Source organism: Chelonoidis abingdonii, chromosome 6 (genome assembly GCF_003597395.2).
Source record: "Chelonoidis abingdonii isolate Lonesome George chromosome 6, CheloAbing_2.0, whole genome shotgun sequence".
NCBI lineage: Eukaryota > Metazoa > Chordata > Testudines > Testudinidae > Chelonoidis > Chelonoidis abingdonii.
This window is the reverse complement of record NC_133774.1, coordinates 93815357-93840861: the sequence shown is the minus strand read 5'-3', so window position 1 is coordinate 93840861 and position 25505 is coordinate 93815357. Positions and strand designations below refer to the sequence as shown.

Genomic DNA, 25505 nt, shown 5'->3' with positions numbered 1-25505 from the left:
TTACATCATACACAACTGAAGAGCAAGTGAGGGCTGGGGACTCAAACTCACAAATTTATACTGGCTACTGAACATCTCCAGAAAGGTCAATAGCAAACAGTTCATGAAGCACCTTTTGATAGAAAATGTTTTCAGTCCAGAAATTTAGACCAGTTCTAATCACTAAAACACCATAAGCATTTATAAGACCACACTTTCCTTTACAATAAGGCTCCTCTACACCACTTTGGCAATGTAAAGGAGCTTTAAAATTTTTACACCTGTTTCATACTCCAGGGGGAATTCACTAAGAACAATGGAACAATTCACTAAGCAGGCAGGCTACTACAGTCTGCTCTGCTGGAGGGGATAGAGCCTGTCCCATGCCTACCTCCTCAGAAACACCCCGAAAGCCCTGCCTTTCCATACCCAACATGCTGCAATAGTGAGCGAGAGGGACAGAGTCTCTCTCTCCCTCACACAAGGCTGTCCTTAGCCATAGGCAGAATAGGCAGCCGCCTAGGACACCACTAGGTCTGGGGGCACCACTCTGGGAGAGCCTGAACAGACAAGAAGCAGTGGAGCATGTAAGAGCAGGGCTGCTGGGTCCTAGAGAGAGCCGAATGCAGCACAGTCTGAGGTAGAGGATTGGCTGCTGGTGTCTCTGGGAAGGAAATCACCTGTGAGTGTGACTCTTTCCCCTGGTGTGAGGTGAGGCAGGCTCGGCAGCTCTGGCAGTATCCTTTGTTGTCCCCCATAACGTCCATTCTTCTCCCCTCTGTCCCACAGACCACCCCCCTGTTTCTCCCTCCCCCTCATGAGCACCCCTCTCTTTCCCCTCCCCTCCATCAGGGCTGGGTTGGTGAGGTGCTGGCGGGGAGAGGAGACTGGCTGGCTGCCTGCTGAGGAATGAAAGTGAAAGTAACTCACTTCCTCGGCAGGCAGCCAGGATTGGAATGGTCGCACAGGGCGTGGGCTGGGGATAGCCAGATAGTGTGTGCGAAAAATCAGGACAGGAGTTGGAGTAGGGTGAGCAGATGTCCCACTTCTTAGGGACAGTCCAATTTTGGGTCTTTTCTTATATAGGCTCCTATTCCCCCTACCCCTGTCCTGATTTTTCACAGTTGCTGTTGGTCACCTAGATAGGGTAATTGGTGCCTATAATAAGACAAAGCTTCAAATATCAGGACTGGCCCTTTAAATCAGGACATCTGGATCTGGTCACCCAAGCTAGGGAAGTGTATCTCTCCTGGGCTGGCAGTGATCCATCTCATCCAGGGGAGCTGCACAGGGCAGGATGAGCTGCTGTGGCTCCATAGGTGCCCCATCCGTGAGATCAGATGCCAGTGCTAACTTCACCATGGTCCGTTGGGCTGGCGGCGGTGCCCATTGGCGTGTGATCGGACCTAGGGTTTGCTGCTGCTGTTGCCACTCTGCACCACAAGAGGTGGATTTTGGGGTCCTGCAGTTTTCTACCTATCTTCTCCTCTACCGCAGCTGTTGGACAGCAGGCTGAAAGTGAACCAAGCATGAAAGCAGTACTGTGTTGCCATGTTAAAGTTCATTTAACAACTTGTTTGCCAAAATGCTTGCTAACAATCCTGAATTCAATTTCAATATTTTTTTTAAAAAAAAATCAATAATCTTAGCCAAAACAGAAAATTAAGTTGTTGACAATTATTTGTACAAACTTGGTATGTGGGGAGGGAGTGGGCCAAGTTTTCAGTCTCGAAACAAAAAAATGTGAATGACTTTCCTATAGCCCTGTTAACTGCTAATGAGCCCTCCCAATACTGTATATGCTTCATCTCCTTACATAGTGTATAGGCAGGAGTTGGCAACCTACGGACCACATGAAAAGGTGGCACGTGAGCTGATTTTGATGGCACACAGCGGTGAGCTGAGTGGCTCAACCCGCCACTGCTCTGGGTTCCAGCTGCTGCCCCATTGGCACCCAGGGTCCTGGCCACCAGCCCCACTCAGCTCCCACTGCTGGGCTGGGGACCCCAACGAACCCCAGGCTGGCAGCGGTGAGCAGGACGGCGACTGAGACCCCGGCTGAGCCACTCAACCCACTGTCGGACTGGGGTTCCATTCCATGGGGTCGGGAAGGATTTCCTCCAGGCAGATTGGCAGAGGCTCTGGAGGTTTTCGCTCCCTGCAGCGTGGGGCATGGGTCACTTGCTGATGTGATTCCTCTGCTTGAAGGTCTTCAAACCAACAATTTGAAGACTTCAATGACTCGGAAATAGGTTAGGGGTTTTATAGAAGTGGATCGGTAGGGTTCTGTGGCCTGCTTTGTGCAGGAGGTCAGATAGATGATCATATTGGTCCTTCTGACCTATGAGTCTATGAGTGGGCCTGAGCGGGACTAAATTCAACAAAATAGGAAAACAAGAGCAACTATGACAAAGTGCAAGAAGCTAGAGCAGTGGTCCCCAACCTTTTCATCTGGCGGGCAGCAGATGAAGGACCGTGGTGGCAGGAAGCATCGCCGAAATGATGCCGAATTTTGGTGGACGTTTCGGCAGATGCTCATCCTCGCCAGTACGTGGGTGCACTGAAGGCCCTGCGGGCACCAGGGCACCTGCGGACCACGTAGGGACGCCCTGACCTAGAGAGCTCCTGAGCACTGTGATCGTTTTGATTTAAATGGACTTGAACTGTACGAAAAATTGAGTTGTTGCACATGCAAAATCGATGATGGCATGTTACAGATTTCATACCAAGCAAACTTGTTGACATATATCCTAAATGTATCAGCATTACAGTGTGCTTAATTAAGTTAAACTGGTTTTAGTAACATGCATGTGGCAAGTTTTCCAATACTGTAAGCTTATGTTTGTGTTGCTAAGAGCAAGACAGGCACAGGGGCACCAGTTTAATAATCTCGCCTAGGGCACCAGAAATCCTAAGGACGGCCCTGGACATAGTGGATGGTTTTGCCATGATGGGGTTCCCTAAATGTGGTGGGGTGATAGACGGAATGCATATCCCTATCTTGACACTAGATCATCTTGCCAAAGAATACGTGAACTCAAAGGGGAACTTATCAGTGGTGTTGCAAGCGCTAGTGGATCACAAGTGCCATTTCACCGACATCAAAATGGAATGGTCGGGAAAGGTACATAATGTGTGCATCCTTAGGAACTCCGGTCTCTTCAGAAAGCTGCAAGAAGGAACTTTCTTCCCAGATGGGAAAATTACTGTTGGTGACATTGAAATGCCAATAGTTACCCTTGGAGACCCAGCCTACCCCTTGCTCCCAGGGCTCATGAAGCCGTACACAGGCACCCTGGACAGCAATAAGAAACAGTTCAACCAAAGGCTGAGCAAGTGCAGAATGGTGGTGGAATGTGCCTTTGTATGTTTAAAGGGGCGCTGGCGCAGTTTACTCACTAGGTTAGACCTCAGCGAAAGCAATATTCTCGTTGTTGCTGCTTGCTGTGTGCTCCATAATATCTGTGAAAGTAAGGGGGAAAAGTTTCTGGTGGGGTTGGAGGTTGAGGCAGATCACCTGGCTGCTAGTTATGAGCAGCCAGCCCCAAGGACAATGAGAAGAGCATATTGAGGCACACTGCATCTCCAAGAGGCTTTGAAAACCAGTTTCATGAATGACACAACACTGATGTGACAGTTCTGTGTGTTGTTCCTTAGCAAGCTGCCCCCTTTTTTGCATGTACTGCCCTGTAAACTAAACCCCCACCAACCATAGTGTGCACAGTGAATAAAGAGCCTGTTGTCCTCAATCCATGCATTTTCATTATGCTAACAAACATTGAACAGAGACCTCAATGAATAGCAAAGATGACACGGAAGGAAGGGCAAGGACACGTAGCTTATTACAATTGCACTGTCTAGCAATCAAAGCTGTGAGAATGAGAGCCTTCTGCTCCATAAAGAATCCCCTGGAGTTGAGTTCAAGGGATAATGAAGCTCCTCTCCCCCACATTACAGGACATCTGGGAGAGGAGAATATGGAACTTGGTGAGGAGGACAGCTGGTTCATCATTGGGTGCAGCAGGACTGTATGGTCTAGCTGCCTTTACTGCACTTCAACCAGATGCCTCAACATGTCTGTTTGCTGCCCCATAAGCTGCAACATCTCTTGCGTGTTACGCTCCTGTTCCTGGCATGCTTTCCAGCCCTCTTGGTTGGAGTGCATGCTCTCCGACAGTGTAAGCCTCCATGCATTCAGCTGAGCCCTGTCAGTCTCGGGGGAACACATCAAATCACAGAACATGTCTTCCCTTGTCTGCTTTTTTTGCCTTGTAATCTGGGAAAGCCTTTGTGCTAGTGTGGAGGAAGCACCCACAGACAAGGCTGCAGCTGCAAGGAAACAAAAACCACAAGGGTAGCCTTACAGAACATACATTGTTGAAAACAGAAGGTTAACTCTTGCAATGAATGAAACACTTCACCGCAGTAAATACATTCCCTGAGGTACACAGCCACATTTTGTCTTTTAAACGAAGGACCGACCAGTAAGGTACAACACATGGCAGAGTGCTGGACATCATATTTCAGTTTGCAGGCAGGCATGGTAAGCATAAACAAAAGGGTAGGTGGTGTCAGGGCACCCTGGGGAAATTTTTTGGTGTGGAAACTCTTGGCACATAAACAGGCTTTTCCAGGGAGCACCCTTTGTGTAGGTGGATTGGCCACCACTGTATCCCAATTGTTTACCTCAGATTAAACATTAACCACAATCAGAGCCGTAACTAGAGATTTTTGCGCCTGAGGCAAGGGACGGGGCGGCACGTCTGGCTCTTCAGCTATGGGTTCCTCTCGGCGGGAAGGACCAGCCGCTGAATTTTGGCCAGAGACAGATGTGCTGCCCCTCTCCCTTGCCGACCACCGGCAGCAATTTGGCGACGGGTCCCTCAGTCCCTCTCGGAAGGAAGTACTTCCTGCCAAATTGCCGCTGAAGGAGAGACTTTCTGCACCCCTCACTTTCCACGCCTGAGGCAAGTGCCTCACTTGCCTTGCCCTCGTTACGGCACTGACCACAATTGCATTCTTAAGCTAGGGTTGGCCATGAATTTAGATGCTCAAGCCATGGGTTCTCAAACACTGGGTCTGCTGACTTGAGTCCCACTAACTTTGGGCTTACATTGCAGCGTAGACATGCCCTTTAAGAGAGAGTCTTCTCAGAGGTGATTTGGTTCTGATTAATGTACACGCAGGAGACAGAAGGCTTTGAAGTTGAGATATAGAAAGAGTTATTCATTTTCTTGGTTTACTGTTCATGACAAATAGTTCATTGTCTCAATATCACTTCTACTCCTGGGGGAATTGTGCATCACTGCACGTGCACAGAATTCATGATCCTGTGGATTTCTGAAGAGGAAGCAAAGGGAAGCCACAAGAGCGGACAGGCACCCCTCCCCGGCACTAGGCAGGTTGGTTTGGACACTGTGGCCTGGTCTACACTAGGGGGCAGGATCAATGTAAGAGACGCAACTTCAGCTACGTGAATAGCGTAGCTGAAGTCAAAGTATCTTATTTCAACTTACCTCCCGTCCTCATGGTGCGGGATCGACGGCCGTGGCTCCCCCTGTCGACTCTGCTACCGCCGCTCGCTCTGGTGGAGTTCCGGAGTCGACGGGAGAGCATTCAGGGATTGATAAATCGCGTCTAGATGAGACATGATATATCGATCCCCCATAAAGTGATCACTACCCGCCGATCCGACAGGTAGTGTAGACATACCCCTAGAGTAGCTGGTAGAGACATAAATGAGCATGGTGGAGGGGAAGGGTGAAGAGGGAGGGCTGGGCTGTCATGTGTGTGTCCTGCACAATTCCCAGGGTCACTACCCTTCTTAGCAGAAATGAATTGATTGCCCTGGCTACTTGGATCACAGCAGCCCCCATGGTAGCTTTACCCACTCCAAACTGATTCCCCACTGACTGGTAGTGGTCTGGTGTTGCAAGCTTCCATAAGGCTATTGCCACTCGCTTCTCAACTGTCAGAGCAGGTCTCATTTTAGTATTGCTGCATTTCAGGGCTGGGGAAAGCAATTCACAAAGTTCCATGAAAGTGGCCTTATGCATTCGAAAGTTATGCACCCACTGCTCCTCATCCCATACCTGCATAACAATGCAGTCCCACCAGTCTGTTCTCGTTTCCCCGGCCCAAAGGCGGCATTCCACCATGTCAACAAGCTCAGCTGCTGCCACCAGCATCTGCAAATTGCTCCATTCCATGGCTTCCAGCTCGGCTATTTGCATGGCATCACATTCTTCCACGTGGCTGCTCCTGGTTAGGCTCTGCAATACCGCAGGACGATGCATGAAGTGTTTGCAATGCTCACAACAACAGTGTACAGCTGAGCGGGGTCCATCCTATGGCATCTGCACGGGTAACCCAAGCTTAGACGCGAAAATGACTGCTGGCTGTTTTTTTCAGGGACCGCAGGAAGGGATGGAGGAGGCAAGTGCATCATGGGAGGCTGACAACATGTATCCAAAACAACCGGCAAAAATGTTTTGTCCCATCAGGCATTGGGAGACTAACCCAGAAAGTCCAAATTTGCAGCAGGAACTGTGGGATAGCTGCCCACAGTGCCTTGCTCCGTGAGTCGTTGCTAGCCATGGTAGCAAGGATGTGCTCCACCAATAGAATGTGCATAGTGGGGACATACAGCATCAACTTTGTAAAATCGGAGGCTAAATGTCGACTTAAACTAATTTGACCTAATTTTGTAGTGTAGACATCCCATTCCTGAATGTAAGGGTAAGAATAAGGTTGTGAAATATGGATTCTATTCCCAGATCTCCTACAGATTTGCTAGATCAAATTCAGATATAATGTACAGTGGTGGTGTAAGTTGGTAAGTGGTAGGAGGGAGTCTAGGCTGGTGTAACATGCACTGAGGAGCCAGTCGAAAAGGGGTAACAGAAAAAGAAAGGAACAGGAGAGTGCAGGTGTAAGCTAAAGTAGCCTCCCCCACACCCATTTGAATTCTCATCTTCTTTTACCTACTTCTTGCCCTTCACTATTTATCTCATTTTGTATTCCCTCACCCTCATATACATCCATTTTCACCCATTAACATTGCCTCTAGATGTGGCTCCAGTTGACACTGGGCAAATAATTTGGGCCAACATTTTAAGAAGTGGCCACTGTTTTTGTGTGCCTCAAATTTTGGATTCTCAGCTTGAGATACATTGGGCCTGAACACCAATTGCACTGAGCACGAAAAGTTTCCACTGAATTTGTGTGTCTTAATTCTTAGATTTATAAAACACATTGAGACCTTTTGATGGGAGACACTACTGAAGCGCCAAAGTATTATTAAGGATTTTTAGGAGAGGGAGATAATTGTCATTTTAGCATTGCTCCCTAACATCAATAATAATTGTACCAAAACTGTTCATACACAGTTGAAGAGCTGAAGTGCATCTGCAAATGGTTTTGACATTTGTTTTTAGTTCAGCAGTTTGTAGTTTAGACGGTAACACTTATACCTGAGAATGCTGTGTATTGAACCTGGCAACCCACCTTCTACAGCGAAGGCTGAAATGGGCTCGTATGGGCTATGTCGCATTCCAGCATATTATTTCAATTCATAATTCATATCAGCAATAAAGTATAATTTGGCTGAAGCCTCTGAGTTTACTATTGCATGGGGGGAAGGAAGAGGAAAACACAGTGCTACATTGACCCATCCTCCTCGCCTTTTCCTCTATGGTGCTAAGGAGCTCATCTTATTCCTCCCACAGATTTGAGCTGAGCCCTGAAGAGTCTCAAAACATTCCTTTACTCTTCACTCTGCCTCTGCATAGCTGTGTCAATCTGCTGCAGAGCAGAACTGGGTCTATTTTCTCCTCTTAATTAGCACTGAGAAATGACTCGTAAATGCGCTGTGTCACCTCAGACAAAGCAGCAAACATTCCCTTCCCCTGCAATGCACCAGAGGATTAAAAGCTAAATCCAAAAGAAAATATCCATTTTTAATAATATCACTGCTAAAGACTTAACAGTACTTCCCTCCTGGCCAGTGGAACAAACAAACTAATATACCCCACACTGAAAATCGATCAAGTCACTAGCACCTAAATCACTGGATCACTAGGACAAGCAAACCAAACAAGCTACTGCTACAGAAGTGTAACACCAGCAGACTACCTGTACCACGGTGAAATGTATTCTTACCAAGCACAGAATCAGCAACCAAAAACTAGCAGCCAAAGCTGGGAGATGTGAAGTACAGTGCAAACTCAGGCCCTGATCCAGCAAAGCACTTATTCACAAAAGGAATTGGGCCCCATAAAAGAACCTTGCAATCCAGCTCTAATGTAGTAAAAGGGTCTGATTGCGCATGCAGCAGCCCCAGGATTTGGAGAGCACAAAGGAAAGTTTTGTAGTACCTTTGCAGTCCCCTTGAGCTGCCTTGTATCGTGTACTCCTCAGGTGTGGTGAAGGATCTGACCCATGGCATACACACTCAGAAACGTGAGATGGGCCACAACCAAACTCTAGTTCTCAACAAACACTGGCATGATTCAGATCCAAACTTTCAGGCTTGGCCGATTCTTGGGGTGAACCATAACTGTTGATCCAAACACCCATGCCTAATACAAATACAACCACACCTATTATGAATTCTTACCCACCTACCTCCCCACCCCAACCTTGCTTTCTCTGGTTTCTGAATAGTGTACAACTGCCTCTCTGAGTGTAGGAAGAGCCTACATATGACTTAGATAAAAAGGAGTTCTTATCTTATACTGCTGTTTGGGCTAAAAATCCTGTACAATGCACATATCCCAAATGAGAGAGACTGGTTTGTTTGACTAGACTGAACATGGAGAAGAATGAATAATAGGAACTGGTGGTTTGCAATACAAAAGCTTATGTGACACTGGGAAGTAGAGGAAGAGCTGCATATCCAGCTCAGACCTGGGCTGCTGTTATCTGAAGAAGGTAAAATAATCCATAGTATGGTGTTATGCTTCAATTATTTTAGACAGCCTTCTAGGCAACATTCTGCCATTCTCAGCCTTCTTGTTAAGATATGTATGTGAGCTTCCTTATTGCCTATATTAGTTTAGACTATCCCTCACTTACATAACATTAACGGAATAGGAAAGGAAGATTTTATTAAATAAGCTCGCTTCTTACCTCTCTGCTCCAGGAACAATCATTAGCAGCAGCTATGTAACACCTGAAAGTTGTGGGGGCAAAACTGATGTGTAAGGGTGTAGTCAGGGCCAATTTATAACCCCAGATAAAGATTAGAAAGTATCTGATTGTACAGTGATTACCCGGCACAGACATTAAGTGGATTTCAGCATGCATTGCTATTTGTGTTCTTTGCTTCCCCCCCCCCCAGACTTTTAATCTGATGACAATTAACAGAGGTTTATTCTGATGTGTTTGTTGCTCACTTATTAAAAAAACACTTAGCAGTTGACTTTCAGTATGAAAATATCAAGTCAAACAATCCCTTTTGTAACTGGTTACATAGTTCTGCTGTAATGTAGCTTTTGTAATGATTGTGTCACAGTACTACCCATTTACATGAAGAGACATTTGCTCTGCTCCTTCTCCCCCGTTTTTTTGGTACCTCATTCACCTCAATGGTGTTTCCTGCCTCTTAAGGTGCCATTGTTGGTGCTTAAATAAAAAGAAAAGAAAAACTGATTAATAATAAATAATAATAATAATAAATGATATCACTTTGCTCTTACCTAGTGCCTTTCATTTAAGCGTCACAAAGCTCAGTACTTGAATTTTTCTCCTTTCTGTGAGCCTGATCCTGCTAGATGCTAAACATCTTCAACTTCCACTGAATTCACAGGATCAGACTTTGACGGAGAGTAAATTAAGTATTTATGGGGAATTTCCTTAAATGGGTTGCATTCAAACAGGAGACTGGGGCCTGGTCTACACTATGCTGTTAAACCGATTTTAACAGCATTAAATCGATTTAATGCTGCACCCGTCCACACTACACTGCTCTTTATATCGATTTAAAGGGCTCTTTAAATCGATTTCTGTACTCCTACAAAACGAGAGGAGTAATGCTAAAATCAATATTACTATATCGGATTAGGGTTAGTGTGGACGCAAATCGACGTTATTGGTCTCATTATTTTACAGTAGCTACCCACAGTGCACCGCTCCAGAAATCGACGCTAGCCTCGGACCATGGACGCACACCACCGAATTAATGTGCTTAGTGTGGACGCGCACAATCGACTTTATAATATCTGTTTTATAAAATTGGTTTAAGCTAATTCGAATTTATTCTTTAGTGTAGACGTAGCCTGGGATTCAGGATTTCTGAACTCTATTCCTGGCTCTGCCACTGACTTGTAATATGACCTGGGAAAGAGTCATTTACACTTGCCGTGCCTCAGTTTCTCCATCTGCAGAATGGAGATACTATTATTTGTCTAACGCACAACTGTAACGTGTGACTTCATGAATCTTTGAAGGTTATTTAGAATCTTCAAATGTAGATTGATAAAAGAGTACAAATTACCACCTATTCTTATTGCCTGACAAACTTACTGCACATATCTGACGTGTCCTAATACTGGTAACAATATTAGAGCTACATTCTGGTTCTGAGAGCCAGGGGAGCGCCTTCGGTGCCTGCCTGAGCAAGTGATGGGTAAGGGGAACAATATGTCTTTGCAGCTGGTCAGTTGTGGAGATGTAGCACTGCTCCCAGCACTGCCCTGCTGGTGTGCAGAGGTAGATGGGATCACGGTCATCTGCTCTTTAAGTTGAACAGCACTGGTTGCTTCCCCATCACACACACAGTCAACAACTTTCTGGCTGCCTTTTGTGCAGGGGCTCCTTGTGTCCTCTCTTCCTGTGCACTCATGCTGGCAACCATGAGAGAGCTCTGAACTAGGAAGCAGTCTGATACTAGAAAGGCCACTTGTACTTGCAACCCAGTTTTTACATTTTAATCAAAAGATCCTTTTGGAAGTCAGCTGCTGGAGAAGGGGACATTTCCCTACACATAAAGCATTCCTTTTCTCCTGTCCTTCCATAGGGAAGTCACAGTGGCAAGATGAGAATGTGGGGACTTTTGAAATGTTCTGCACAAACCACGTTTTAGTAATTACAGCACAGAAGTGAGGTGACAGGAGATACTGGGTGTTACTTCCAGGTGAGTTACAGTCTCATTTGTGTATCCTTGGATGGGTCAGTTGACTTCCTTGTACCTAAGCATGAAAGTGGGTAAAAGTAGAATCTTGCTGAAAATGTACTGCCAATAACAGATCATTCTAGTACCTGCAGGGCAGGGAAAACTCCCAGAAATCTGGCTACAGTAACATTGTTAATTATGCTAATAATGAAGGTATCCAGTCTAAGTCCATGGTTACTAAAACTAACCAGAGCCTGAATTATGAGCAGTAACCGAAATGATGATATATTTGCACTCAGGAGCAGGAAAGAGTTAGGCTGCTGTGTACATTATGGGCTAAATCATGCCTCTTATGTGGCAGAGCCAGGCTGGGAAGGTTGAAAAGTACAAGGTGATGTCAGAAGACATTAGACCTTTGTAATGCTTCATAATTATTTTGTGCTGGGTGAAGCATGACAAACAGCAGAGTTTATTCTACCTGTACAAAGGCATAGCTTGCACTCTCTTGTCCAGGCACAGGGGTATAACCTCATCATGACACTGCTCACCTATTTGGTCATGTATCAGAGGGGTAGCCGTGTTAGTCTGGATCTGTAAAAGCAGCAGAGAATCCTGTGGCACCTTATAGACTAACAGATGTTTTGGAGTGTGAGCTTTCGTGGGTGAATACCCACTTCGTCAGACGCAGGTAGTGGAAATTCCAGGGCAGGTATATATATGCTAGCAAGCAAGCTAGAGATAACGAGGTTAGTTCAATCAGGGAGGTGAGGCCTTTCTAGCCGTAGAGGTGTGAAACCAAGGGAGGAGAAACTGGTTCTGTAATTGGCAACCATTCACAGTCTTGTTTAGTCCAGAAGCTGATGGTGTCAAATTTGCAGATGAACTGAAGCTCAGCAGTTTCTCTTTGAAGTTTGGTCTGAAGTTTTTTGCTGCAGGATCACCTTAAAGTCTGCTTAGTGTGGCCAGGGAGGTTGAAGTGCTCTCCTACAGGTTTTTGTATATTGCCATTCCTGATATCTGATTTGTGTCATTTATCCTTTTCCGTAGTGACTGTCCAGTTGGCGATGTATAGCAGAGGGCATTGCTGGCATTGATGGCGTATATTACATTGGTGGATGTGCAGGTGAATGAACCAGTGATGGTATGCTGATCTGGTTAGTCCTGTGATGGTGTCGCTGGGTAGATATGTGGGCAGAGGTTGGCATCGAGGTTTGTTGCATGGATTGGTTCCTGAGCTAGATGTACTATGGTACGGTGTGAGTTGCTGTGAGAATACGTTCAGTTGGCAGGTTGTTGTGGCAAGGATTGGCCTGCACCCAGACCTGTGAAAGTGTGGATCATTGTCCAGGATGGTTGTACTCCTATGATGCCGTTGGAGGGTTTTACTGGGGCTGTATGATGGCCAGTGGAGTCTGTTGGTTTCTTTCTTGGGTTTGTTTGTTAGGAGGCTTCTGGGTACACGTCTGGCTCTGCTTGCTCTGTTTCCTAATTTCCTCGTGCGGGTATTGTAGTTTTGAGAATGCTTGGTGGAGATTTTGTAGGTGTTGGTCTCTGTCTGAGGGGTTAGAGAAGATGCGGTTGTACCTCAGCGTTTGGCTGTAGACAATGGATCGTGTGATGTGCCCGGGATGGAAGCTGGAGGCATGAAGGTAGGCATAGCAGTCAGTAGGTAGGTTTGTCACTCAGCACCTCACAGGAGGCACCAAACACCTTGCATTATCAAGTCCCAAATAAACATTCCTATTTCTTCCTTGCCTTGTTATGGACCTTAAGTTTCAGTGAAAACACAAACAACAAATCACAAGACCTAATCCTAGAGAGATTAAATGACACTACCAACAACAAAGACAATGGACCCACTGTGTAAAAGGTCAGACACCTTTTCAGTGACACAGAAAGCATTCATTCTCCACCTACGGATGGTCAGGATTTGGCAGCCTCTCACAATAGTTTGCCAGAGGCTAATGGATGTCAAAGAAGGTCTGGATTGTTCTGTTTTCTGAACATATTTTTAAATGTTTATTTCCAAAATCTGTTCAGCAGAGAGCTGAATCTCTATCTCATTGAATGTCTTTAGAAATGTAATGTAGCTGAGGAGGTGGCCCTCCTGGGCACAACTCACTCAAGCTGTGTCTCTCTGCTGGTACATTTCTGCCCCACTGAGGAGGTCCAGCATAGTGGTGACTTCAGTCCTTTCAGGTTGTTCAAAGGTAATCAGGAACAAAACACACTACTCAAAACTGTGGTCATCCCACAAACCTTCAGTAGGGCCCTTCCCTCTATTCAGCACTTGTTTCCAAAACAATCTGTGCTTCCCCTGATTCCCTTCTGATTCTGGTTGTCCCTTCAGGATGCTTGGTCTGGCTAGCCAGTGAGCTCCATCTCAGGGCTACAACCAGGCTTCTCATCCCCCATGAGACACTCAGAGCTGTGTCCTCCCTCCTCGTCAACCCTGAACAGGGCTCGGCCCTCTCCTTTTATCTCTTCTCCCCACATTTGAAGTTGGATGCAGGTATAGCAGAACAAGGCAACAGGGTCCACATACTTTCCCTAACCCTTTTACTCCCAGGCGGGAGCCTGTCAGCTTCCTTAACCCTTTCTCTGCTGTGTAGGGCCCCTCTGCCCCAACAAAGTAATGCTTACGGAATCTGTGCTTTGTGTTAATCTCACACTGGTGTAAATTAGGAGCAAAGCCACTGAAGTCAATATGGACACACAGGCTTGACAACAGCATAAATGAACATAATCTTGTGTTTCACCTTAACAACTGTTTTACTCCTCGACAACAGCATTATGCCTTGGTGTTATAGGGCATTATTTGTACATTTTTTCCATTCATTGCTATTAACATCAGCCCCTTGGAAGCTAAAAAATTAAGTCAGCTGAAATTTCTTTTTCCACTGGCAAAGGCAAGATAAAAATACATTAGAGTTTTGTTATCACATGGGTTCTTCATGAATACTGGACTGTTGGCACAGATGATGAAGAAGAAAAATTACATCTGTTATTTAGCCTCCTTCTCCTAGCAGTGAAATATTTGTTCAAGGGTGGAGAAAATCCATACAAAGAATTATATGAAATCTGCTATTATATAAAGTTAGAGAGTGTGAAAGATCGAATCTGAGGCCTTACAAACTTGATATTAGCTCTTTAATGCTATACACAGATCTAAAACCTGATCCTGCAATCCTTTCACCTTTAAAACTCACACGGAGTACAAGTGTAATAATGCAGAGGAACCATTGCAAGATCAGATAATTATATAGCAGATATTTATTCAAAAGGGGCCAGTTCTGCTCTTAGTTACGGTGTGACCCCACTGGATTTGTTTTATTGTCATGGCTCCAGCAAAGAGGATTTCTTAAGTCTCATGGGATAGTGGAAAGCAGAATTCAGCCCAATGAGTAGAAATGATTAAACAAATAAGTCCCTGTCCAGACTGGGAGCAGAACCATGCTAGCTTCAAATGTTTGCCCAGAAGAAAGATGTTTTCCAAAAGTAACAAGTCCTAAACATGCTAGTGACTATATTAGGAAAAATCCTGTGTACTGGTGCCAACAGTGGAGGAAGTTGTAGCGTAGACAAAGTTCATGTGTTTTTAATGCCATTTTATCTAATAAGGCAAAAACAGGGGAAAAAACAGAGCAGAAGCGTCTTGCTCTCCTGAACCCCGCACTAACTAAATCATAGTGTAGTACTTATGGCTTAGGTGGTTTCTTTTTACTAGAGCGCTTCCTTACTTACCGGTATCACATGAGCTACATTGTTGTAAAGGCTCTTTACACTGGTATAACTGCATACATACAAGGGATTTGCACCTATTTAACTATATCAGTTTAGAAACTGATATGGCTATAGTGGTCCAAAAACTGCATGTAGCTAAACTCTCCAATTAAACTGGTGCAAAAACTTTGCGTAGATAAGCACTAACTCAGAAACAAAAGCAATATAAAACAATTTTAAACAGGTACAAGTGTGTCCACACTCTGAGTTTTCATTGATTTAGGTCAATTGGTGCCAAACCTGTGTGTGGTTCAGCACTATGCAGTGTATGAGAGAGCATGGACAAGTAATAGATTGTGTAGCTGTTTACTGAAAAGAATGGGGGGAGGGGTGAAGAAAGGGAAAAAGCTGTCTCTGCTTGGCCTCTTTCATGCTAGTTAAAGAAATCAAAGGCTGCAGCATTTGGAATTCAAGCTCGTGATAGTCATGAGTGTACAGACAAAAAAAAAAATAAAAAGATTAAGTGCTAGAGAAAAAAGCTGCATATGCCTCCACCTAGCAGGCAGAGAGTGTGGGTCTGTGAAGAAGGTAGGGCTTGCATGCTTTGTATTCTGCTAGTTTTAAAATAACAGCAAAATTCTAAGTTCCAGAAGAGGTTTACTGTCTCATTCTGAATTCTCTGAAAAAGTTATTTAATTAGGCCTGATTTCTTTTTAAAAGAGCTATTTTGTCTTAATTGAAATTGGTGATATACGGTAGAATTTGCTCTTGTGCTATCTAACTGAGACCAATGTATTTACTTATTTCTTTTTCTATGGTTGTGTCAGATAAATTAGGTTTGAACTGTTCTGATCAATTTTGGATGGTTAAGTTCCTGAGGGAACTTAAATGAATGGCAATTATGCATGCACAGATAGCAAATGTAAATTGGTGCAGCTCTCTCCAAGTCAATGGAGCTGTGCCAGTTTATGTTAGGTAAGGGGTTTATCTAGACATACAGCCACTGTAGTGGTCTAGCACCCCACTGAAGACACTACCTATAGTGACAGGAGAGCTCCTCTTGCCAGCAAAAGGTAATTCATCTTCCCTACGGGCAGGAAAATTCTTCTATCTGCCTAGTGCTGTCTACAGCGGGGGTTAGGTAGGTTTAACTGTCACTTGGTGTCTGGATTTTTCCCATCCCTGAGTGACATAATTATACTGACCTATTTCCTAGTATAGACAAAGCCTAAGTATCTGACTTTGGGTGTTTAAACAGAAAACAAATAGAAACAAACAACTAAGTAAAATATTTACCTTCTTTTTCATCTACTTCTCTCCTATCTCACCCTTAGATAAAGTGCATTATTGACAGATTATTCCTGTTCTCTAAATGGCTCTCTTAAGAACCAATCATTCGGTCATATCAATTTACAACAACAAAAAGTATGAGTGGTCTAAAGAACAGAGGTCTCCTCCAACATTGTCTTCAGGACTGTTTTCAAAATACAACGGATTCACCTTAGGTTGAAAGGAAAACTCATTCTTCTTGAGAAATTTCACTTCAGAAATCTGCAAATGTTTAACATCTAATGAGAACAAGCCAAATCCTTCTTTCAGTCACTGTGGTGGAAACCCAGAGTAGCTCCACTAAAGTTTGTGGACTTATACTCAGGGCTGGTTCCAGTGTGGGCTTAGGGCGGCATGCCGCGGGGGGCGCTCTGCCGGTTGCCGGGAGGGCGGCAGGCGGCTCCGGTGGACCTCCCACAGGCGTGCCTGCGGAGGGTCCACTGGTCCGCGGCTCTGGCGGAGCATCCACAGGCACGCCTGCGGGAGGTCCACTGGAGCCGCGGGACCAGCGAGCGGCAGAGCGCCCCCCGCGGCATGCTGCCGTGCTTGGGGCGGTGAAATGGCTAGAGCTGGCCCTGCTTATACTGATGCAAATCCAAAGTTATGGCAGTGTAACTGACAGCTGAATTTGGTCCAATGTGTTTTGTTCTTGTTAAGTTACAACAGCCTTGTGTGTAAACAGATCTACTTTTTTCTAAAAATGTTTAAAAGAAACCCAAACCCTCTTTCTTCTGATAATGGAAATGGTGATAATACATTATGCCTTAGGATTACTGTAATGGATTAGTCTTTGTCCTTGTAGGTGTGACCAAAACCAGTCCTACAAAATGCCCAAAGGAGATCGCCAAGCAGATGGCATCTTCAGCAGAGGAAAGCAATATACTTATCTTGCAGCAGAAGAGTAAGTATAAAACAAAACCAATGACAGCATCAAAGCTAGTGGAAAGAATTACATTCAAATTCAGATCTGGCACTCTCTAAAAGCCTGTTTATAAATGACTCAAGAGAGAGATTTTCCTCCATCCTGGGAACAGAATTTTACAAAGTAGGATTTTTCTTCTAGATTGCAACAAAGAAAACAGAACCCATGGAAAATTAATCAGAATTTCTGTGTTTGGGGAAAGTAAAGTCTATCTATTTTGTCGTTTTCTATGGCATCTATCACTTCAGGATCACAAGCAGCACTTGACAGTTACACTCTGTATGGCAGAATCCAAAGTGGTTTTACCAGAGGAGGAAAGAGTAAACAAAAATCAATGGCAGTTTCAAAACTGCATTATTAATTCAGCTGACCACAAGCATTAAAGTTAATGATTTTTGTAATAAGAGATTTACACTTATTGGTGCTTATTTAGCATCATTCATCTGAGGAAGCTGCACTGAATTTGACTGCTGTCTCTGAGAAAGGGCTGCTGCCTGCATCCATGTGTCATCCACATTTATGTCATAAGAACCTCAAAGGGGGCCTCATCTGACCAAAAAGTGAGTGGTGGTAGCCAAAACCCATGGTAAACAGCAACATATCTCTCCAAACAGGAAAAGACTGAGGCTTAGTCTATACAACCAATGTATGTCGGTACAACTGCATAGCTTAGGAGTGTGGAAAAGCCATGCTGACAGACATGGTTCTATCAATCTGTCCCCCAGCATAGACAATGCTATGTTGACGGGAGCACTTCTCTTGTCAACATAGCTACTGCCTTTCGGGGAGACAGAATACCTACGCTGATGGGAGAAGCTCTCCTGTCCACATAGGTAGGAACTTCACTAAGCACTGCAGTGGTATTGCTGCAGTGCTGCAAGTGTAGAGAAGCCCTTAGTAATGCTGCATGAAAGTGAGTCTACATAAATTGGCACCAGGTGAGACTAACCCTAAGCAAAACTAATGTGAGAGTTTTGCTTTAAGGCATAAAGGCTTTAATTATTTGGGTCCTGACTACCTGAGAGGCTAACTTGCTACTGGTGTGATAGGAATGCAGTTGGTACCTTCTAAGGTTCTGGACATAACATCCCTCTCCTGGGTCTGTGGAACTTGCTCCCCATCTTGGCTTATCAGAGTCACCAGATTTGGTGACTTTTACCTCATGCTGCAAGATGCACCTGTTTTCCCCACATTTCACCTGAAGAGCAGAGAAGGATGAAAGGTGGTGTGTATGGGGGGGGCGGGAATTCCCAAGGTCTTCCCCAAACAGCTTGATCTCCTAAAAGGGAAAGTCAGCTAGCCTAGACTCAGCACTCATTCTGAGTCAAATGTACCTACATCTGGCCATGGTGACTCAGCTTGATCTAGCTGCAATGAAAGTAGCATAAAATGAAGCATCACAGTTATGAAGTGGATTATAGTGGGGGTGAGAAGGTGAAGAGGACCTAGTAGTTAGGCTCAAAGAGAAGGAAAAATAAAGAAGGACACTCTTCAGGTCCTCTTGGAGCATTCAGGCTATGAATACTGCAGAGAAGATGAGTGCAACTGTGGTACTACAAATTGAGTCGATGGCAGAGATGACCAGATTCACTTTTCTGTCTATAGAGTCTGGACAGAAGGGGTAGTGTCAGTGGAGATGGGATAACAGGCAGGGAATCAATAGAAGCATCAACATTTAGAGCCGGGGTAGGCAACCTATGGCACGGGTGCCAAAGGCAGCACGCGAGCTGATTTTCAGTGGCACTCACACTGCCCGGGTCCTGGCCACCGCTCTGGGGGCTCTGCATTTTAACTTAATTTTAAATTATGCTTCTTAAGCATTTTAAAAACCTTATTTACTTTACATACAACAATAGTTTATTTATATATTATAGATTTATACAGACAGACCTTCTAAAAATGTTGGAATGTATTACTGGCACACGAAACTTTCCATCAGAGTGAATAAATGAAGACTCGACACACCACTTCTGAAAGGTTGCCGACCCCTGTGTTAGAGTGATACCTGGGGGGAGACAGGGTAACAGCCACAGCGTGAGAATTGTGAGAAGTGCATGGGGAGATGGAGCTGGGGGTCAGAGGAGACCGAGAGGGAGCAGTGGAGAAGACTCTGGCCTTGGTAACTTGAAATTGAGATTGGGGGAAAAGAGCTCCAGAATCAGAGACTACTGGCAGCTGCTGGAGGAAGGGCGTGTGGCTTCCCTGAGCAGAGATTACTAGACACACAAGCAAAGCCAGTAGAGCCATCTCAGATCCTGGCTAGATTCTGGCATGACTATGCAGCTGCAGGGAAACTGCTGTGCAAAGCTGCAAGGAAACGCAGCAAACTGTTGGTCTGTGTGACAAGGCAGGCAGCATGTCACCAGCCAGGTGAGAGTGCCCTGTCAGAAGGAGGTGAGAGAGTTAACAGGACCTTCCAGAATGACACCTTGAGAGCTGGGAAATCTTGCTGGTTCCAGAGGGCTGAAGGCCCCCCAACTGTCTCTGCAAGCAGGAAGCTCAGACACAAAGCTGGCTGCTCTAGTTTCCACACCCACTCTCTCTGTTCACTTCCATGTCCAACTTCTTAGTCTTTCTTTTCCTTCCTTTTCTATTGCTATTTCCCCTCACCCCACCCCAACAGAAACAGTAGGACAGAACAGGGGAACCAAAGTGAGTATTCCATGCTTCTAAATAGAAAGAAGCATTAGAACTGGAAGGAAGAAGGAGAACTAACAAGGGCTTATAAAGACAGATAAAAAAAAATCTCAATTCTTGTGTCTCTCGGCTTCTTTAAATGGCACTATAATCCCAACTGTCTTGAATCCCTGTCATAGACTAGGAAAAGACAGATGTATGTCTACATATACTGTTAAGCCCATGGTCCCCAAACACAATGTAACTCAAATTCCCACACTCTAACCACACAGTCATTATACTTAGTGTGTCATGGAACATGATACAAGTTAGGAAGTTGAATGGGCACAGTTTACAGTCTTACCTCTTTTCTGAAGTTGATTACTGGCTTTATAAATCATTACCCCTTGTGTCTCTGGCATTTGCTATAACATGGTAGAAGTTGGACAGAGATCCCAGTGTTCTTTACCTGAAGGGAGTCAACTAATAAAAATGGGATGCATTTCCTATATAGCTTTTCCATTATGGGAATGCTCTCTTCAGGGATTGGGGTGCATTCTATAAGTGGTGGTTCTTTGGAGACCAATATTTGAGCCAATGATTACATTTTCCTAGTTGTTGAAATGGTCACGCTTTAGGCAAGGACCTTAGCTAGTCAGTTACAATGGGGAGGTTTGCAGGAACCAGAGACTTAGATAAGTATGTGTAGCTGCCAACTGGAGTGGGTTGAAGCTAAGAACAAATGTTGTGTCAAATTTTGCAGAAAAGTTTTGGCCAATTCTTTTTCTATTGTTCTCTAGTCCTCAAAGGAGTTGCTTAACATGAAATTCTGAAGGTCCAAAATTCCCACAAATGAGTGTAAGTCTCATTCAGTGGGCAGGTTGTACAGTGTCCAGCGAATGAGGTTACTGTTCAATAGCTATTTTTATCTTTGATGTTCACCATGTGATGCTTCATGCTCTGTATATCATCCAACCACTGCAGGATTACTCACTGCCTGGTGGTTCAAGAGCTCAACATATTAATAGTTTTATTTTTTTAAAAGGCACAATATAGTTCATTTGTGATCTCATATAAGCCTCTTGAAATTACAGCATTCACATTTATCAGAAAACATTTGTGCTAAACACACTCACTTATGGAAAAATTCATCTTGTTTTTCATTTTGCAACAGAGCTGCAGGTATTGGAATCCTTGTTGTGGTTCTTGCAGTTTTACTGATCATTGGCTGCTGGTATTACAAAAGGCGATGTGGCTATAAAAACCTTCGGGTAAGTGTGGCAACTCATGTTCTGGTACACCACCATTATTATTATGGTAGTGCCTAGGGGACACCACCAAGATCAGGGCACCATTGAACGAGGCACTGTACAAACACATAATATGAGAGAGCTTTTAAAATAAGACAGAAGGGGTGGGGGGGAAGAAACCAAGGCACAGAGAAGTGAAGTGACTTGTCAAAAAACAAACAAAAAAACCCACCACCCATATACAACACATGATCAGTGGCAGAGCCAGGAGTAAAACCCTGTCCTGCAGACTCTCAGTCCAGTACCTTTTCAATTACATCATGCTGCCATTAATATATATCGAATGCCCCAAATCTGCTAAGCACTTTAAGCCAAATCAGAGACTTAGTCTCTCCCTTTAATAGTTTACATTTAACAACAAATGGAGTCGTGATAGGGAAGAGGAGGACAAGGGTTACAATTACAAGCTTATGTGTTTAATATAGTGGTTGTACACGTGCACTGTGTTGTCTGTTTATATAAAAGGTAACTTGCAAAGGAGGAAAATGAATGTGTGCCCTTCTGTGCTTCTTTACGATGTATAAATAAAATCTAAAAAGGTACTTGCTGAGAGTTTCAAAGATATTATATTTGGAGTTCTGTCTTCTCTTAGTTGAATGGGATAGTAGTTTTGAACTCTTAACAATGAGAGCTTTTCTCCAAAATATTTTACTTAAATAGGTTGTGTACAACCTGAATAAAACACTCCTCTCAATTAAACAGAAGTTGTACGTCCTTGTGATATCATAACCCTATTACCTCTCCCCTCCAGTGGGGCATAGTGTCTTCCAGAGTACACATGACCTGAACTTCTACAGTGTTAAAAACCCACCTTCAGAAATCAAAATAAAAACACTTTTCAGACTTATACAACACAGAAAATGCACAAAGTAATTTTTCCTCTTTAAAAAAGTGTTATGAAAATATAAATATGATGTTTGTGCTGTTTGTTGGGGGAGAAACTGGACAGAGGAAAGTGACTATGCAGGAATGAAATAGGAAAGGAAGAAGAGAGGCGAGAGGAAGGAATGATTTACAAAAGTGGGGGGGACATCAGAGGGAGAGTCATAACAGCTGGAGGAGAACAGGATCCAACAGCAGTGATTGTGGGAATTGGAGACAGGTGGAAATTAGTACACTTTTGTCCTCAGTTTTTTATCATCCCATGATTGGATGTCTCTGAAGAGAGAGCCTGGATTGCATTAGCAGTGACAAAGTAACAAAGCTTGCACAATGCCTGCTGGCATTATGTCCACATTCTTATTGACTTTCACACTTTAAGTGATACATTTATAGTCATACTCAAGATTTCTTTTTCTGTCACTCTCACCTTTCCTTATTGTCTATCACAGAGTAAAAGCTCACATGCTGGCACTATGAGAAGAGTGGCAGGTGAAGATCCCCCACTGAATTGCAAAGCACTTTTACAGGAGTACAGCAACTTTAATTCTGTGGTAAGATGAAGTCCAAGGTTTAATTTACTTACAACATTTATTGAATGCTGCAGTTAGTCAGTGAGATGACTGTTGGTGAAGAAATAATGCCGCACTCTTACCTCTGTTTGATGGCATCTTCTCTGGATTTGCATTATCTAAGCTGGGTCTGCATCTTCCACATGTTGACCCCATGTGTTAAGAAAAGTACTCTAACATAATTCTTGTAGTGAAAGTGATTTGTGAAATCAGTATTAATAGCTTGCCTTTTAAAAATTCTCTTTTTCCTCCTTGACTTTAATGCTACTCTGATTTAGTTGCAACATGACCACTCCTATTAGATCTACTAGCTGTAATAAAACAGGTATATGCTACAATATCCTGCAATAGCATCGTCTTCATGTCAACAACTCTACCATTTTTATGGTGTGTGAGAATCCCTAATCTGATATTGATTGTTTATGTGCTTCTGACATGCAGTACCAAAATCCACATACTAGCTATTTATCATAGCACTAATTGGGGTCCTCAGCGTCAATCAGCACAGAAAGATGCATTATTGTAACCAATAAATGCCAATCCCCCAAAATAGTTCAGCTTCCAGAAAGTGAATATGAATAGTTAAATATAAATATATTGAGTTATGATGGTGTGTAATTAATTTGAAGAAAGGAGAAATGGTATGAAATAATTTATGGTCAATATGCAGTAAATATGCTGCTAAATGTTGTTAATTTTGTAGTAAGGTATGTACTTACATCTGCCAAGACACTAATGTTTTATTATTAGCTACCTGAAATATCAGTAAACATCTTCCTCCCCCACCCCCTCGAAAAAACCTATCCTTTCAGTACTGAACATTTATTTTTTGATAGCAGCTGCATGGACAAATGTCTCATCACAAAATGAACTCAATCAATGCACAACCAAGAAAGCAATGCCAATTTTAAAAAAAATATATTCACAATCAGTTGGTTCAGCTGTTCTAAACTACAGTATTATTAAGGACAACCAAGTAAACTGATGTGAAATTCTTTAAGAGGAATACAGAGCTGGCTAAAAGATAACACACCCTTACCCAGATATTACGCTGTCCTCGGGAGCCAAAAAAATCTTACCGCATTATAGGTGAAACCGCATTATATTGAACTTGCTTTGATCTGCCGGAGCACGCAGCCCCGCCCCCCTGGAGCACTGCTTTACCACGTTCTATCCGAATTTGTGTTATATTGGGTTGCTTTATATCGGCGTAGAGGTGTATTTCAGATTTAGTGTGGTTTGTTTGTCCGTCATGCATTCATTCGATTTAGCATCTTCACCCAAATTTTTGTTACTACAGGTACCTGATGCTCCACCAGCATATGACAAAATCTCTGCAGATCCATTGCCACCACTTTATTCACCATGATGTTGAGTCAGTCTTAAACTCCAGGAATACAAATTGATTCTCTTTGTGCTTTTGCTTAAACTCATGTGCAAACCTGGCATTCTTTATGGGTAAACTGTAATAATAAAGTACACATTTCCATGAATAGTTGCTGACAGTTGTTATTGCCTGGTTCAATTTACCTTTCATCCACAGCACCAGTTCTTGTGATACTTAGATGAAGTTGGACATGTCTTGGCTTTAACTTTTCACTCCGTTGGTCAGATTAATTCAATTTACAAGCAGATTACAAAACTGGCTATGTTATAGTCCCCATATTTCTACCAAGAATACAGATATGCTGCAGCATATCAACCAGTGTGAGAAGGGAGAGGTCTTTTCTCTCCTTTCTCTTATTTATTTGGGGTAGAGGTGGGGGTGGGGAAATGCTGGCCCTCTTTCAACTGGCAGCAGTGGGCATTACTGATTGTCTTGATCATCTAAACTACCCAANGAGAAGGAATTTCAAATAAAGGTTTAAATTTAAAAAAAAAAGGGAGGAGGGCAGCTAGAGCTGTTTTACTCCATCTAGTATTGCACCCACCAGCCATTTCTCCTACAAGCACTTCCTAAAAGCACATTAGCCATACAGACTCAGTAGAAGCCAGAACACACACACAAATGACAAAATACTTTTTTCTGGGTTTTATCCCCACATCAGTTTCTGCATCTGTGTCAGATGCAGCTCCTCATGAAATTTAAAATATGAATGAGGCAAGATAGATATAACATTTACTTTAAGCAGTAACTCCTATCTTACCCCATACCTGTCACTATGGTATGATCACCATTGCACTTCTCTGTCGGAAGTCTTACCAGAGAGGAGGATTAAATAAGCATGAAGTTTGAAATAAATACCATCTTGTCTGCAGAAATCAGATTTGAGACAAATGAAGTATTATGGGAAAACCTCATTCAGCACAGGATGTTATGGCAGCTCATATTCCATGAAAAATACAAAGGACTTCAGTCTTCAGCACTGTCAATCTTCTACCTTTCACATACACTAACTTCAACAGAAAATAAATGTATTAAGAGCTCTTCTCACACACACACACACACATACGTTTAACTAAGAGTTATGACAGTTTTAAGAAATCATCTTTTTATGATGTCCTTGTCTGTAGCTAATTCATTGCCAAGCACAGTCTAGAGCTGGGGTAGGCAACCTTTCAGACGTGGTGGGCTGAGTCTTCATTTATTCACTCTAATTTAAGGCTTCGCATGCCGGTAATACATTTTAACATTATAGAGAAAGACCTTCTAAAAAAACTATTGTTGTATGTAAAGTAAACAAGTTTTTTAAAATGTTTAAGAAGCTTCATTTAAAATTAAATTAAAATGCAGATCTTATCAGTTTAGTGCAGTGGTTCTTAACCTGGGGTGCACGCACTCCCTGGGGCAGGGCCGATGCAAGGACATTTTGTGCTCTAGGTGAAACTTCCACCTTGTACCCCCCCCCTTGTACATCAGTTCATTGAGGGGCAAATCCCAACAAACCTTTAGAGACCCCAGGGGCCAGACGTGCCCAGGGGCTTCTCCCCAGACCAGGTTCCCCCCTCCCGACCCTCTGAACTCCCCTGGAGGGTGCACAGCCCACCATCAATGAGCCCTCCCCACCCCACCCCGGTGGCCCCCGCCCCGAGTCCACTCACTGGCTTTGCCAGGCTTGGGC

General features: G+C 43.8%; 1 protein-coding gene across 1 annotated transcript; it reads left to right on the top strand.

Moving 5' to 3' along the window:
* Window positions 1-16943: 16943 nt before the first annotated feature.
* On the top strand, window positions 16944-23936 carry MLANA (melan-A). Its single transcript, XM_032778098.2, has 4 exons — window positions 16944-17045; window positions 20857-20953; window positions 22324-22425; window positions 23744-23936. The coding sequence occupies exons 1-4, from the start codon at window positions 16972-16974 to the stop codon at window positions 23810-23812; spliced, it is 342 nt and encodes a 113-aa protein (XP_032633989.1). The 5' UTR covers window positions 16944-16971; the 3' UTR covers window positions 23813-23936.
* Window positions 23937-25505: the final 1569 nt, after the last annotated feature.

What these genes read in the sequence shown, in the direction of transcription:
- MLANA (XM_032778098.2), top strand. Translation starts at nt 16,972, where the DNA reads ATGCCCAAAGGAGATCGCCAAGCAGATGGCATCTTCAGCAGAGGAAAG. An exon ending in ACTTATCTTGCAGCAGAAGA is followed by an intron (nt 17,046 to 20,856) that starts GTAAGTATAAAA and finishes ATTTTGCAACAG; the next exon opens with AGCTGCAGGTATTGGAATCC. An exon ending in GTGGCTATAAAAACCTTCGG is followed by an intron (nt 20,954 to 22,323) that starts GTAAGTGTGGCA and finishes TGTCTATCACAG; the next exon opens with AGTAAAAGCTCACATGCTGG.